This window comes from Panonychus citri, unplaced genomic scaffold (genome assembly GCF_014898815.1).
Source record: "Panonychus citri isolate SS breed McGregor unplaced genomic scaffold, ASM1489881v1 Contig00102, whole genome shotgun sequence".
In the NCBI taxonomy this organism is placed as follows: Eukaryota; Metazoa; Arthropoda; class Arachnida; order Trombidiformes; family Tetranychidae; genus Panonychus; species Panonychus citri.
In genome coordinates this window covers 53,021-67,682 of record NW_026515507.1, presented here as the reverse complement: position 1 = coordinate 67,682, position 14,662 = coordinate 53,021, and the positions used below count along the sequence as shown (strand labels likewise).

Here is a 14,662-nt window from a genome sequence, read left to right as displayed (position 1 = left end):
TTAGGAACCATGGGAATCATTGCATCACCAATTCTGGTTTGTTTATGTTTCGATTTCTGGTTTTCTGGTTGATCAATTTAATTTTTTTACAGAGAAAATGAAAAACAATCAATAAACAATCAATTTACTATTTCTAATCGTCGATTAATTTGTTGAGTAAGTTAATGGTCAACACGTTAGTTAATTGTCTCTAATGTGATTTCCAAGTGATTAATGATCTAGAATGTGATTAAAAAAACTCTCGAACTGTTTAATCTTGTTCTGGATTTTGTTTTCTGCTGACAATATGGAAACAATTAAGTCTCTACAATTAGAACCACTAATTGCTACAAGTTTGCCAACTTAATGATCATTTGATTCTTATCATGTTAATAGTAAGATTTGATTCGTTTACTGTTAATCAACAATTTAAGTAATCAGCCCAACCCAATAGCTCATCTTTTTACTACTTTTTGATTAACAACAATTTTCAATATCTATTGATTATCTATTTGATATAATTAGTTAATTAACTGTGTTCCCTTTTAAATGAGCTTGAAATTATCAATACAAAGAAACAGCAAAATTCAAATCAATTAAATTGTGAAAATGATCATCATCAATTTGCCTCTTAACAAATCAAACTCCGTTTAATTGTCATCTCAATGATTTCTTAACGTAAACAATCAACTAATCATCATTTACCTTTTTCTCTAAGTGATTAATTAATTTTATCCTAAACAACAACAATACCATGAATACAATAATCCAAAAGACAATCAACTTTAACCATCTACTTGATTTACCATGTTAACCCTTAAACAAATTGATTGTAATCATATAACATAATCAACAAGATTTAATTGTTTCAAGTTTACCTCATAGTTACATATATTATCATTATTAATTGATATCTAGTTAATTAATCAACTAATTGTGATTGAAACAAAATCAAATGGATACATCGTTAATATCTGATTAGCTCAATTGAAAGCGAGGGAAAAACTTTCAGATGAATCATTTTAATCAACTACGTCTGTTAATTGTTGTTGTGTTTTAATTAATCAGTGAGATTACACAAGTAAACAAATTAGATTAATCTAATTGTGACGAGTCTCAATAGTTGATTAACATTTAATTGATTATAATCAATTAACCACCATGATGATCGTGATCAACAACAATTTGATTTAACAAGAAACAAAAAATCATTTCTATCAATGGGAAAATGTTTCCATCAACCATGTTAACTAATTGTTGAACTAAATTAATATCACAATCTAATCACCTGTTTTATTTGATTAATTTTAATTTGGTTATTGTTTTTATTAATATAATAAAGTGTCATCCGAGTTGTTAATTGCTACCGTTAATTGTTAACCTTAGGTTAACCTTTTTGCTATTGTGTTGTTAACTTTTTCAATGATTTCAAGTGTAACTTTGAATTAATAGATGAAAACCTGATGATTATTGATTTAATTGCGTATCGATTAACTGATTGAGCTTTAATCAAATTAATTGGGTTGCAAACAATTAAACAATTGTTGATTATTTATGAGATTAAATCGTTTAATCCCTCATCATCATTTTAATCATCACAATTAAATCTAAAAGGGGGGTTGTTAGGAAAACGATTAACTTTTTTGTTGTTGTTTATCAATCAAATCAATTTGATTAATGAAACCCGGTGTCTCGGAGCAATTAAATGACAATATAAATTAACTAATTGATGGAAAATTAATAATAATTTTCATCTCTTAATCTTGTTGATGATTCTATTAATTGGAAGGATTCAATTTACAAGATCATTCATCATTTATTTCATTACCATTAAAGGAATTACACCAAAGCCTCAAAACCTAATTAAGTGATCGTGCTCTTAATTGTCACATATAAACCATCACCTATCAATTGATGTCCATGTAAACCATCAAAAGGTACTAATTAACTGTTACAATCAACGAAAAGACAAATGAAATTGTAACTTTTTCATTCATTTTTTCATCAATTTTCAATTTCCATTGACAAAAAGCTTCATCTCCATGTCCTCCTATTAAGATTATCTCCTCTTTCAATCTAACGGTAAAAATTGATTCTCCCTTTACCATTAACACTTTGGTCCTTAGTTCATTAGTTTAACCAAACAATTGACACCGAAAAGTTAATCTAATCTAGTAGATGATCTGATGATCTGATAATAAGACAATCAAATACGAATGCATTGAATCAAGCGAAAAATAATCTTTTCTATCGATATAATCATCGATTCCCAGAATGATGAACAATTGTTTCCATGATAATCGACACATTAGCTATTTAAATGACAACCTAGTAAATCTAAATATGTAATTCAAGTTGATTCACATTCGAATACACTTAACCTTCCCATTCTCTACAATTAACTAACTGTAAATCAAGAAGAAGAAGAAAAAAAAACTCAAGTTTCCTTTATTCTTCCTCCTCCCACTCCCACTCTTCATCACAGTCTCTCTCTATTTCTCCCTGCCTCCCTTTCTCACTCACAATTTACTCTCCTTAGTCTCTCGAAACAATCAAGTTGATATATAAATTGATAGTCAAATCTAGTAATAGTAATAAAGCAAGTGAGAGAGAGAGAGAGAGAGAAATAAACTTAAATTAGCAATTAACAATCAACGAAACACTTATAATACTTTTGTGTTATTGTTGTTATCAAATTGCAACAACAAGTGATTGACATTTTATTATATTATAAATTGTAAAACTTTCAAATTCAAATTGAATTATCGTCAATATGAAACGTTCAAGTAACTCGGGAAGCTCAGGTAGTAAAAAAGTGACCACCATCAATCCTCATATTGATATAAACAATGATGATTTCACCGATTCTGAATCAATCAAATTCAACATGGATCTTGATAACAGTAATTTCATCTCACATCCATCAACACCATCAAGTATTGACGGTGAAGGTGGTGTTGGGTGTGGTGGTAGTGGCGGTGGTGGTGGTGGTGGTGATGTTACCTATGTTAAAAGTTATGGAGCTCTTGATAAACCATGTTACGTTGATGGTGCATCATCATCATCATTACCTGGAAATGTATCATTTCACCATTCTCACAATTCTCTTCCTCCCCATCATCATGCTCATCATCACCATCACCATCATTCAAATAGTAATAATAATCATCTATCAAATTCATCATCAACATTGTCCTCATCAGTTTCTCAATATGCTCATCCAATTGAAAATTATCACAATGCCTCACAATTTGGTCATCGACATTTCTCTCAGCCTTCAACTTTCCGACAAAATGGACTTTACGATGATGACCATCACCTTCAACCTCACCCTCATCAATTAATTCCTATTCAATGCCCATTGATAGTCTATCGAAAAGAGCTTATGTTAACGTTGGATTTCAGGATGATGAACGATTATCAAGTGAGTAACAATTAACTAATTTCAGAAAATCAACGAGAAAAAGGAAAACCTTGATCAGTAATTTGCAAAGATTATGATTAACCAAAAAAAAAAGAAAACAATTAAATCCATCTTATCATCTTCATCCCAAGTCATCTTGTTATCGTTAATAACTTTCCATTGTTTATCTTTGTCACCCGTGATTCCCTCTCACTTATCCTTATACCATTGATTAGAGTGACAATTAACTTAATCACAATTAACAAATAACAAATTGCTACATACAAAAGGCTTGTAATGTAATACAACATAATCTTTAAATCACCATCACAGGATTAGTTAATTGTTTCTATTGGAAATTATAATGTTAATCAATTTACCTTTTTCATCATAAGTTACACGCAACTGATGCTAATTAATTAATTGTGTAACAATTTAGTTAATCATTTGATGAGATTTAGGGAAAATGTTAAGAGTTACAAAATTTGTCTTTGGAAAGAGAGATTTTTATTAATTGTGATGACATTGATGATAGGAAAAAAATGGATTAATTTAATCAAATTTATTTCCATGATTAAATGATTATGTTTGATTGGAGAAAGTGTTTACTGTTGTGTTGGACTTTTTTTTACAACAGAAAATACTATTAAATTGTTGAGGGTCACTTAGGTACCATTTATGAAGACCAACGGTAATTACACCGATTCCTAGGACAATGGCACCAATGCCTGAATATATTGATACACTTTCACCCAGAATCGTTACTTGATAAATAAAGGCCATGACGATTTCAATTGATCGAGCCAAGGAAACTGGTCCAGCATTTTCAATCTTAAGAGCGAGTGTTAATATCCCTTGACCAAATAGACCGGTCAATCCACAGAGTAAAAGTAAACCATAATCATGTAGTGTTTCCGGTAAGGTGAATGTACCATTGGTAAATGAGACAATTGTACCAGCGACTACACAAAATGTTGAATACCAAAAGACTACAACCGATGCTGGAGTTTTGGGTAATCGACGCATACATATGAATGTGAATGAAGCACCGAGACACGAGCAAAGGGCAAACGTTAGGCCAAGGGTACGATTCGAAGATGTAGAGACTAATGTAACATCGTTCGAGGGGAATATGAAACTTGGCCTTGAGATGAGAAAAATGCCTCCGATCGCCATGAAAACGGAAAAAATTTGGACTATTCCACAAGGTTCTTTAAGAATTAAACATCCAAGTATCGAGACAAACACTGGTGATGAAAAGACGATTGATTGTGAATCACCGAGAGGAATTAACTTAATTGCTGAGAATGAGAAAATCAATGCAATACATCCAGTCACTGATCTCATTAAGAGAGGGAAACGTTCACCCGATGGTGGCATGAACGATTCCCGTTGGAACAGAATGAAAATGAAAACCAATACACAAGTTACCAAAGAACTAAAGATAAAGATCACATTTATCACGTTAATCACTCGACAATATCATAACAATTTAACTCACCGAGCAACGGCAATCTCAATTCCCGAAAGTGAATCAACCAGTTTAACGGTTAAACCTCCAGTGGCCAGAGAAATACCCGATCCCATGGCCATAACTAAACCGATACCTGGAATTTGATTGACCTTTTCCATGAGGGATTTTCTTTTACCCTCATTGACCGATAGATTATCCATTAATGAATTAAGTTAATTGTGAACGAAACAAAAAGGCAAACCAAGACAATCAAATCAACAATTAACTATTCTATCAATAACTTTATGTTTCTCTGTGAATGTTGAATTTTTCACTTTATAATCTGCTCTCTCTTTCAATCCATCGACTAACACTCAAGATCATCTTAATCAACTGATCAAGAAAATATCTTAATTGTAATTTAAAGATAATTAACATTAATTGATAGTAGCAATTAACTTTAATTTTCATATACAAATACACTGTTAGCTTCTCATTTTGTGTATATTGTAATCTTTACAATTAAATAGTTAATTGTGATCACAATTAACAATTTAATACCTTGAACCTTTTCGAGAGATTGAAATTCCAAGGTTATGAATATTATCATTATATCGTTGACATGATGATTTCCCATGGAACTGAATTTTTTCAACTGATCCAATTCCAGAAATCAAATAATAACATTTGAAATTTTTGGAAACTTTCCTATTATATTAATCATCTGTTTGTGTGATTTTCATCATCATCATGATCATCATCTTATAATTAATACTTGTTATCATGAGCACTCATTAATTGCTGTTTCTAGTTAGTTAATTACTATTGTATATTATTAGTATTATATGTTAACTACTTGATTATTTTTCTTACCATTCAGAGTAAACAATTAATGCTTTTTTTAAAAAAACTGAACCACTTTTGATTGTTTACTATTTTCACGATTAATTAATTACAATTACGGTAATCAAATTAATTACTGTTACTAAGCCTTGATCAATTTACGTCATTGTCAATTTAATTTTTCATATAAATTACCAATCAGAATGATTATCTTTCTGTTGGTTAATCAGTTTTAATTAGTTATATTCAATGTACAAAATACTATCACAATCTATCAGATCTAATTGAGTTTCCTTAATCAATCATTAATCAATAATAATAATGATAATTATTGAGATGAACAATTGATTATTGTTTTAGGATTTTTGACAGATCAGACCTAATCAAATGGTATTAGACACTAATTAACTAATTAACTTCCTTTAATTAACTTGGTAATGATAAACTGTCGTTATGTTATATGGTAATTTTGATTAGAAATTGACTTTTTTTTGTTATTGAAAAAAATTAATTGTTACCAACAGATTGTTATGAGAATCAGTTGATTATCAATTGATAATCTTAATAATAAGGTGATCAATATGATTGTTTAATTGTTAGACTTTGTAATTATCAAGACTTGATGAGGTTTAATTTCAATCAACACTCTGGGAATCAATTATGTACGAGATGAGATAACAATCAATTTAATTATTATAATTAATTAACGTTTTGTTTTCCATTCTAAACCTAAATCAAATATTGAACAATTTACTAATCACAACTGAATTAGATTCATATTTATAATGTTACACATATTTGATTAACTTCCTTGAAATATTATCATGAAGATTTTAATTGAGACAATCAGTTGATTAATCAAGGTAAATTGTTAAGAATATGAAGAAAATTACTTGAGATAATTAACTAATTCAGTTTGATTGTAATTTAATTTGATTTACTGTTGAAGAGCTAATCATCTAGTGGTTTATAAATTGTCCTCTAATTCAATTGGTTGATCATTTAATTGTTGCCATGATTAACCTCGAAACAATTTAATTACCAAGCTAATTGTGAACAATGGTTAATTGATTGTCGAGCAAAAAATCAAGCGATTACTTGATAACAATTAGTGACAACAATTAAGATGACAATTTAAATTCCCAGCTGATATTTTATAATAATAATAATATAATTTGATGATGATGATGATGATAAAATCTAATCAGATTAGTGATTAATTCATAACACAATCAATTTGATTAAGAGATAGTTAATCCAATCAATTGTTATCGAGTAATAAAAAATTAACTTAACAACAATACTTAATTGTCAAGAGATATTATTAATTAATTGTTTTTTTCCAATCAATTGAAGATTTGATTATCATTTCCAACTATTTAATTGTTGCTGTTGTTGGTTAAGTAATCAGATTCACAATTAACCATTTATTTTCTTGTTTAATCAAACAATTTAAATGCAATAGATGGCGACAATTAAATCAATGAAGATACAATAATTTTTTATCTTTAATCAATCATTCACTTGATTGTTACAATCAAAGTACAAATATTGAAATTGTCTCATCATTTAGTTACATAAACCCAATCATTTTGTTATATAAGTTTTTTTTTCAATCACTTTCATAACAATTAATGAAAAATGTTTCAACAATCAAGAAATTAATTAACCATTGACCTGAAGCAACAATTAACCTACATGAATACTTGATTATTGCAATCACAATGTAATTAAATCCTACAAATCATTAGGTATAAATAAAAATTTAAAATGGTTAATTAATTTAACTCATTTATCTAGACTGATAATCATTGAGTTTAATTGATCACTGCTAATTTCATTAAATTGTCATCAATTAAGATCATTGATCAAGTCTCAAGTATCCATTTATTTTATGCTGATTCAAACAGTTAATTAACAACAATCTAAATTGCAAAGTATCAAATGCAAATCAATTGCAAATTAATTGAATTGAACGATTGATGCAAAATTAGTTGATTGTTGTTGATCATTTGTTGTAAAATTAATTTAACTCAATCAACGTCATTGATTTTGCAGTTTTAACCAGAAAATTAACTTATAACCGTTGATTGCAATTCCTCATTGATGTAATGTTGGACAACAATTAAGACTAATATTGATATCGATCTCGATTAATTATTGATTTCCAATCAAATTACCTCATGAATCTGAATTGATTAAGGATTTTCACAATCAACAAAAATTAAGTATCTGAACAAATATTGAATCTCTTTCAGTTGTTGTTGTTGTTGTTTATTGTATCAACAATTAAAATTGTCGAAGGCTTAATTGAAATTAGACTCTTAACAATCTAATCAGCTAATTGTACTTATTGAAATCGTTAAGGCCTTTTCCATAATCGTACCGACTTCGTCGTTCTTGTCAATCCCTAAAGTCCAAAGGTAATAACGATCATCAGAATAATCCACTCAAATTTCATAATCTTCATTCACCAAAACAAACAACAATTAGATAATAATTATTTGATTGTAACCATTTAATTGTAATCAATCACACACGTAATTTACTTCCTTTTTGCCAGGGCTCTTAAACTAAACAAATTCAAACCAATTGATTAATTGCAATAAATAAACTTAAGATGATGATACAGATAATGAGACAATCTTGGTAACAATTAAACTAATCTGCATGATTAAAATCGCAATTAAATCCTTAAATTTGACTGACTATGAAAAAGTACATGAAAAATTAGTTATAATAATAATTTCAATTGCCCAAATCGCAATCAAATTAACTGATTAGCTTAGTTTTGGTTAATCCAATTGCAACAATTACCCTTTGCCACTTGAGTTGATGATTAAGTCCATTGATTAGACAAGGACGTTTATTAAGGTAAATTGTGTATCTTGATCAGACTAATCAAATATAATTTCAAGTGATTAAGATTAGTTACCTTGTTGTTTCAACAACAATGAAATAATTGAATAGTTTACTGATTGTATTGATAATCAATTTTTGATTATCCTTGTTAACGGTAAAAAAGTTTTCTAATCCCTTTGTAATCATCATCAGTATTTTAATTATTGGATAACAATTTAACATTTCAACAATTTAATCAATGGTTTTTCATTGGCTAATTATAATTGTTCAACATGTAAAATCCAATAAGTCCATTGATTATCATTATAATTTAATCAACTATAATCACTAATCAGTCAAAGTAACGACATGTCAAGGTTGACACAAATTAAATCAACTGATTGTTAATCAACAATAACAAATTGATGGTTCTCATGAAGTAAAAAAAACGTTTAATTGTAGTATTAATTAAAGGAGACTGTCAAACAATTTAGTTTAACAATTAAACTTTTCCACTAATATAATAGTGATTAACCCTTTGCTTATCAATCCAACAATTATAATTACAATTTAAATCATTTCCTTGATTAAGTACAATATAAAAAAAAACTTGGACAGTTAATTATATGTAATCAGTTTCGCCTTTTAATTGCAATTGGAAAGTGGGGGAAATTAACATTGTTTTAAATTTAGATTGTGATTAATTTACGTTAATTAAAAGATGTAATTTCCACTGATTAATTGTTAGGAATGAACATAAATTGGTTCAGGTGATCATTCAACAATTAATACCAAAAGTCTGATCATCTTGTGTTTCCATTGATGATGATATGATTTGGAAGGGGAAAAGGGTTAACTTAATCCGGAGCCATTTTATTGGATTTACCACAATAATTAAGCTCCTTAATGAGGGGAGGGAAGAGATGATATGATGAGAATTAAGAAGAAGATAAATGAGAGAGAAGGAGGGAGAGGGAGAGTAGGTAATAGGAAGATAAAGACATTTCGATTAATTTGTCGTTTTCTTTTTTTTTCTATCACCAATCCCACCGTGGATTCAATGAAACGCATCATTTTTATCATTTGTTATCACTCATCTTAATCCATCTTCTCACTTTCTTTATCTCTCTCATCATCATCATAATCATCATCGTCATCGTCATCCCAATGTTAGTATTTTTTTAATTGACATTATCTGTCAGTGTTTCGTTCATGAACCCATCAGTACAAAGTGAGTAGCAAATATCAATGGTGGATGTAAGTTTAATCGTGCCAGCAATTAATGAGAGACTTTGATTGTCGATATTGTGATTGTAAGGGAGTGAGAGAGGAAGAAAGAAGAGAGAGAGAGAGAGAGAGAGAGAGAGAGAATAAGAGTGAGAGTGAGAAAGGTAAAATCTTTCTTGAAGACACACGATGATAAGCTCACTAACTACTCTCTCTTACAATCCATCAGCATCTTTATCCTTATTATCATCTCTCTCTCTCTCTCTCTCTCTCTCTCTCTCGAATTCATCTTCTTCATCTCAATGTTGTTGTCTATACAAACTAACGTTATCACTTTCAATCATAATGAAAATATTGAATTTGCCTGCTAATTAACACCAACAATTAACCTACACCTTAGTAATTAAACAATGTGCCAATCAAAAAGTTGATTAATTTTTAATTTCCATTTTTTTTACAAAACACTTTTTTTAAACAGCAACAATTACTAAAATTTCACCGGTGTTTACAATATTGTTTTCCTATCACAAAATCAAAGCCATTTCTGTGTTAAATAACAAAAAAAAAGAAACCTAATTAAACATCAAATATAAAAAGTTAAAAAGTTATAATTTGTTAATAATTATGGTTAATTCATTTTCATCATGGGTAGACCATCGTGTTGATCTGGAAAAATCAAGCCTCAGGCCATTTATTGATTTTGATCCTGACGATTTTGCAAGTAATCATCTTAATATTATTTTCCAATTTAATCATCACAATCAACCATCTCTTAATCCATTACCTGTTGATTGTTATTTACTTTTCATTCCAATTTAATATCAATTCAACTCTTCCGGGATAAATTGGTGTTATTGTTGAAGAAAAAAAAACGTGATCACAATGTGACTCTTTCTCTCTCTCTCTCTCTCTTTCCTCTTTCCTCTTGCATCTTGTTATCTTCCTCCTCTTACCTGTATCATCATCATCATCATCATCATCATGTTCCTCTTTCTCGTACTTTTCCCTCTCTTTTTTTGAACAAAATTAAGTTCTCATCAATCTGATCAGTTTGAATCTTATTCTTATAAAGTCCAAGTATTAATCTTTTTTTTCAATCCATTTCTTTGTCCAGATAATCCAACAAAACGTAATCCAGAAACAATATCAACCCATGGACGAATCATGCCTTCCCGTGATCCCGTCCGATGGGTTGACCTGGAAACACGCTACGGGAAAGTCCCGTTTAAACGTCAAATGAGCACAACAGTACATTTAACTCGTAACGCTGGTTCCTGTTGTTCCCATAACACTTTGTTCAATATATTTTCAAGTCTATTTCCAATCCTTTCTTGGCTTAAATCCTACGATGTTAAACATGATCTGGTTAACGATGTTTTCGCCGGCCTAACGGCTGCCGCTCTCCACTTACCCCAAGGAATGGCCTATGGACTGCTCGCCGGTGTATCGCCAATCAATGGACTCTATGTATCTTTTTTCCCGGTCATTATTTATGCTCTTATGGGTACATCAAGACACGCATCGGTTGGTAAGTTAATCCTTTCAATTTACTTTAATCCTCTTAATCCATTTTTCTTTGGTTAATCCATATTCGATTTGATTTGATTTCTTTTGTCTGTGTAACAATTAAGAGAGACAATTAGCCAATAGTTAGTGTACAATGTTATTAATTGTTATACTTTCTCATCTCTTGTCTAGGATAATCTAATTATCTTATGTAATTATTAATCTGGTTTATTCTAGATTCTAATGGTTTCTAATTAATCCTACTTGGGATTTACTATCAGTTAATCATTAATTGCGATTATATTTGATCTTGATTTACAATTAGCTTAATTCTAATTATATATTTGTCTTTAATATTAAAATTAAGTTTAACTTTTTGTTTCCCAATCAAATTGTTTATCTTCAATCAATATAAACAATCAAACAATTTATTCTGATCTAAATTAGGATTTAATTGATTAGACTTAATTGTGTCTGGTAAATGGTCATTATCAAGGGTAAATCATGATTGTTAATTGTTGAAGGTCATTAATGAGGAATCAAATTAACTAATGAAGGTTATGAATGTTTAATTGTTAATCATTTGACTACTTCCTGGTTTAACCTTGAAAATTGATGAAAATTATATCTATCAGATTATAATTAACAATAAGTAACAAAATTAACTAATTAATATATAAGATAAGCTTTAATTAGTTAATAGTTGTTATTGAAACATAAAGGATATGATTAGTTGATCGTCTAATTAACCAATCAATCAATCAATGATTTACTAATCATTTCACACTTTCACTTGTATTGATTTGTGATTAAATTAAAAGTTTAATCAATTGAAAGACCTTATCAAGGTCAATCCTTGACCTTTACTATTTAATTTTGATAATGATAACAATCAGTTGATAAACTAATTAGTGTATTATTATTAATGGTTAATTAATCAACTTAAATCTAATTAGCTTAAATAATCATAATGATCAACATTTCATGATGATAATACCAATTAACTTGTGAATAATGAATAGATGAACTAATGAGAAAAAAAAATATAATAGTAATTAACTAATTAACCATTTGAATGATTATTCTGTTTGTCTAATTAATCAGGAACCTTTGCCATCGCCAGTATCATGACTCGGAATACAATGAACAAGCTCGGAGTTCCTCCTGGAACTATGTCAATAGGACATGGGAATAGAACAATTAATTTGGATTATCTTAATCATCCAACTCCATTGTATACAAGTTTAGAAGTGGCCACAGCTCTTTGCTTCGTGGCGGGTGCCATAAGATTAGTAATGGGAGTTTTCCGCCTCGGAATTATATCAATACTATTATCTGATCAATTGGTATCAGCATTTTCAACCGGAGCAGCGATTCATGTGGCCACAAGTCAAATCGCCGATCTTTTCGGCTGGAAATCACCCAAAACCGTCAGTGGACCATTTAAATTGATCTATGTAAGCAAATCAGGTGAACAATCAATTGATTTCAACTAATTGTTGTCTTTGTCTTTTTCCTCCCAAAATAGACTTGGATTGATCTGTTTAAAGCCGCGAGTACAACTAATTGGGTAACAACGTCGCTCTCAATTGTTTGCATTGTTATTTTATCGGTTTACAAGGAGTTTATTGATGAACCAATGAAGAAAAAGTTTCACCTTCCGGTTTCCGTTCCGATCGATCTGCTCATTCTTATCTCATCAACAAGTGCATCATATTTTATCAGGATGAATGTAAACTATGGTGTTCGTATAATGGAAATATACCCAAGGGTTTACCTTCAATATCAACTCGAATCTTGATCTTTCGGTTAAACTTTTACCCGATGGTTTTGCCGTTGCAATGGTAACTTATGCTATTGGACTTTCATTGGGTAAAATTTTCGCCAAGAAACATCGCTATCAAATCCGTCCCTCACAGGAACTTATCGCTCTTGGAGCTGCTGATCTACTTTCCTCGTTTTTCTCGTGTTATCCTTGTTCTGCTTCACTTTCACGAACTCCCGTTCAAGAAAACGCTGGTGCTCGAACTCAACTCACCGCACTTATCGCCTCACTTATCATGCTTCTCATCCTTCTCTTCCTTGGTCCACTCTTCTTTTATCTTCCAAAATGTGTCCTCTCATGTATCATTCTGGTAGCATTGAAAAATATGCTCATTCAAATTGGTGATATAAGACAAATCTGGTCAGTCTCCCGACTCGAAGGTATCTGTTACCTGATCACTTTCCTTTCAACTATTGTACTTGATGTTGACCTTGGCCTTATTGTCGGTGTCCTGGTGGCCATTATCATGGCTCTAGTCCGTTTCATGGCACCAAATGTATCACTTTTAGGTCAACTTCCTAATACAGAGATTTATGTTGAGAAAAATTATTTCCAACAAGCAGTTGAATTGGATGGAATTAAAATATTCCGATTCTCATCGGCACTTTTCTTCCTTAATACTGAAACTTTTCGTGAAAATTTGTTCAAATTTTGCTTCGATTGTGCCTTTTTCGAGTTGATGGAAGCCGATGATTCGACACGTAAACTAATTCTCGGTAAAACGACCGCTGTAATAATCGATTGTTCAACAATCTCTTACGTTGATTCACCGGGAGTTGAGATGATCCTTGAGATTTTCAATGGATTAAGAGATATTCGTTCGCTGTTATCTGGCCTCATGTCCGCCATTTTACTCTCCATGTTAGAGCGGACTCGATTCACCGAAAAGATAACAGCTAAAGGTCACCAATTTTCCGACAATTCATGATGCCGTTATTGCAGAATCATTATCAATACCATTATGATTATAATCACAACAATTAATTTCTTAAATTAACTTTAAATGCACAACACACAAAGATAATCAACAAAAAAAAGAGGCAACAATTAAATTTAATCAATGGTAATCTCACCATTTCGATATCATCAATTTACAAAATTGGCACTTGAGAGTCTTTTTATTTTAAATTGTCCAAAGCAATCAAGCAATCAATCAACAATTGATCAACTATTTAACTAATTGTATAAATTGTTTTTACACCAAAATTTATTTTTGATCAAAATTTTACCCCAAACAAACAATAATAATAACCAATTGAATGAAAATGGGAAAACAATTAACTGTGATTTGATAAATTGGGTTCCAAGTAACCATGTTACATATTATAACAATTATTATGACAATCAACTAATTTGATTCAATCTTTAACTGTATTAATCATTATATATATTGATTTGATTGATAAATTGTTGTTATCACTTTTGACTGCGCGAATGATATAAAACCACCAACTCAATTTAACCGAACTGTATAGAAACAAATTTACTAATTATTAAGTTAATAATGTCAAATGAAATTTAAGTGAATCAATTTTGTCTAATGTATTTGTAAACTTAAATTCAATTAGAAATCAATTATATTAAT

The 14,662-nt window shown here is 30.0% G+C and overlaps 1 protein-coding gene and 1 pseudogene across 1 annotated transcript; one reads left to right on the top strand and one right to left on the bottom strand.

Annotated features, from left to right (window-relative positions):
• The first annotated feature begins 498 nt into the window (after positions 1–498).
• LOC128388738 (sulfate transporter-like) lies at positions 499–14,425 on the top strand (annotated as a pseudogene).
• Positions 3,867–5,360, bottom strand: LOC128388740 (solute carrier family 35 member G1-like). Its single transcript, XM_053348197.1, has 2 exons — positions 4,884–5,360; positions 3,867–4,820 (listed from the first exon to the last, which is right to left on the bottom strand). The coding sequence occupies exons 1-2, from the start codon at positions 5,054–5,056 to the stop codon at positions 3,965–3,967; spliced, it is 1,029 nt and encodes a 342-aa protein (XP_053204172.1). The 5' UTR covers positions 5,057–5,360; the 3' UTR covers positions 3,867–3,964.
• Positions 14,426–14,662: the final 237 nt, after the last annotated feature.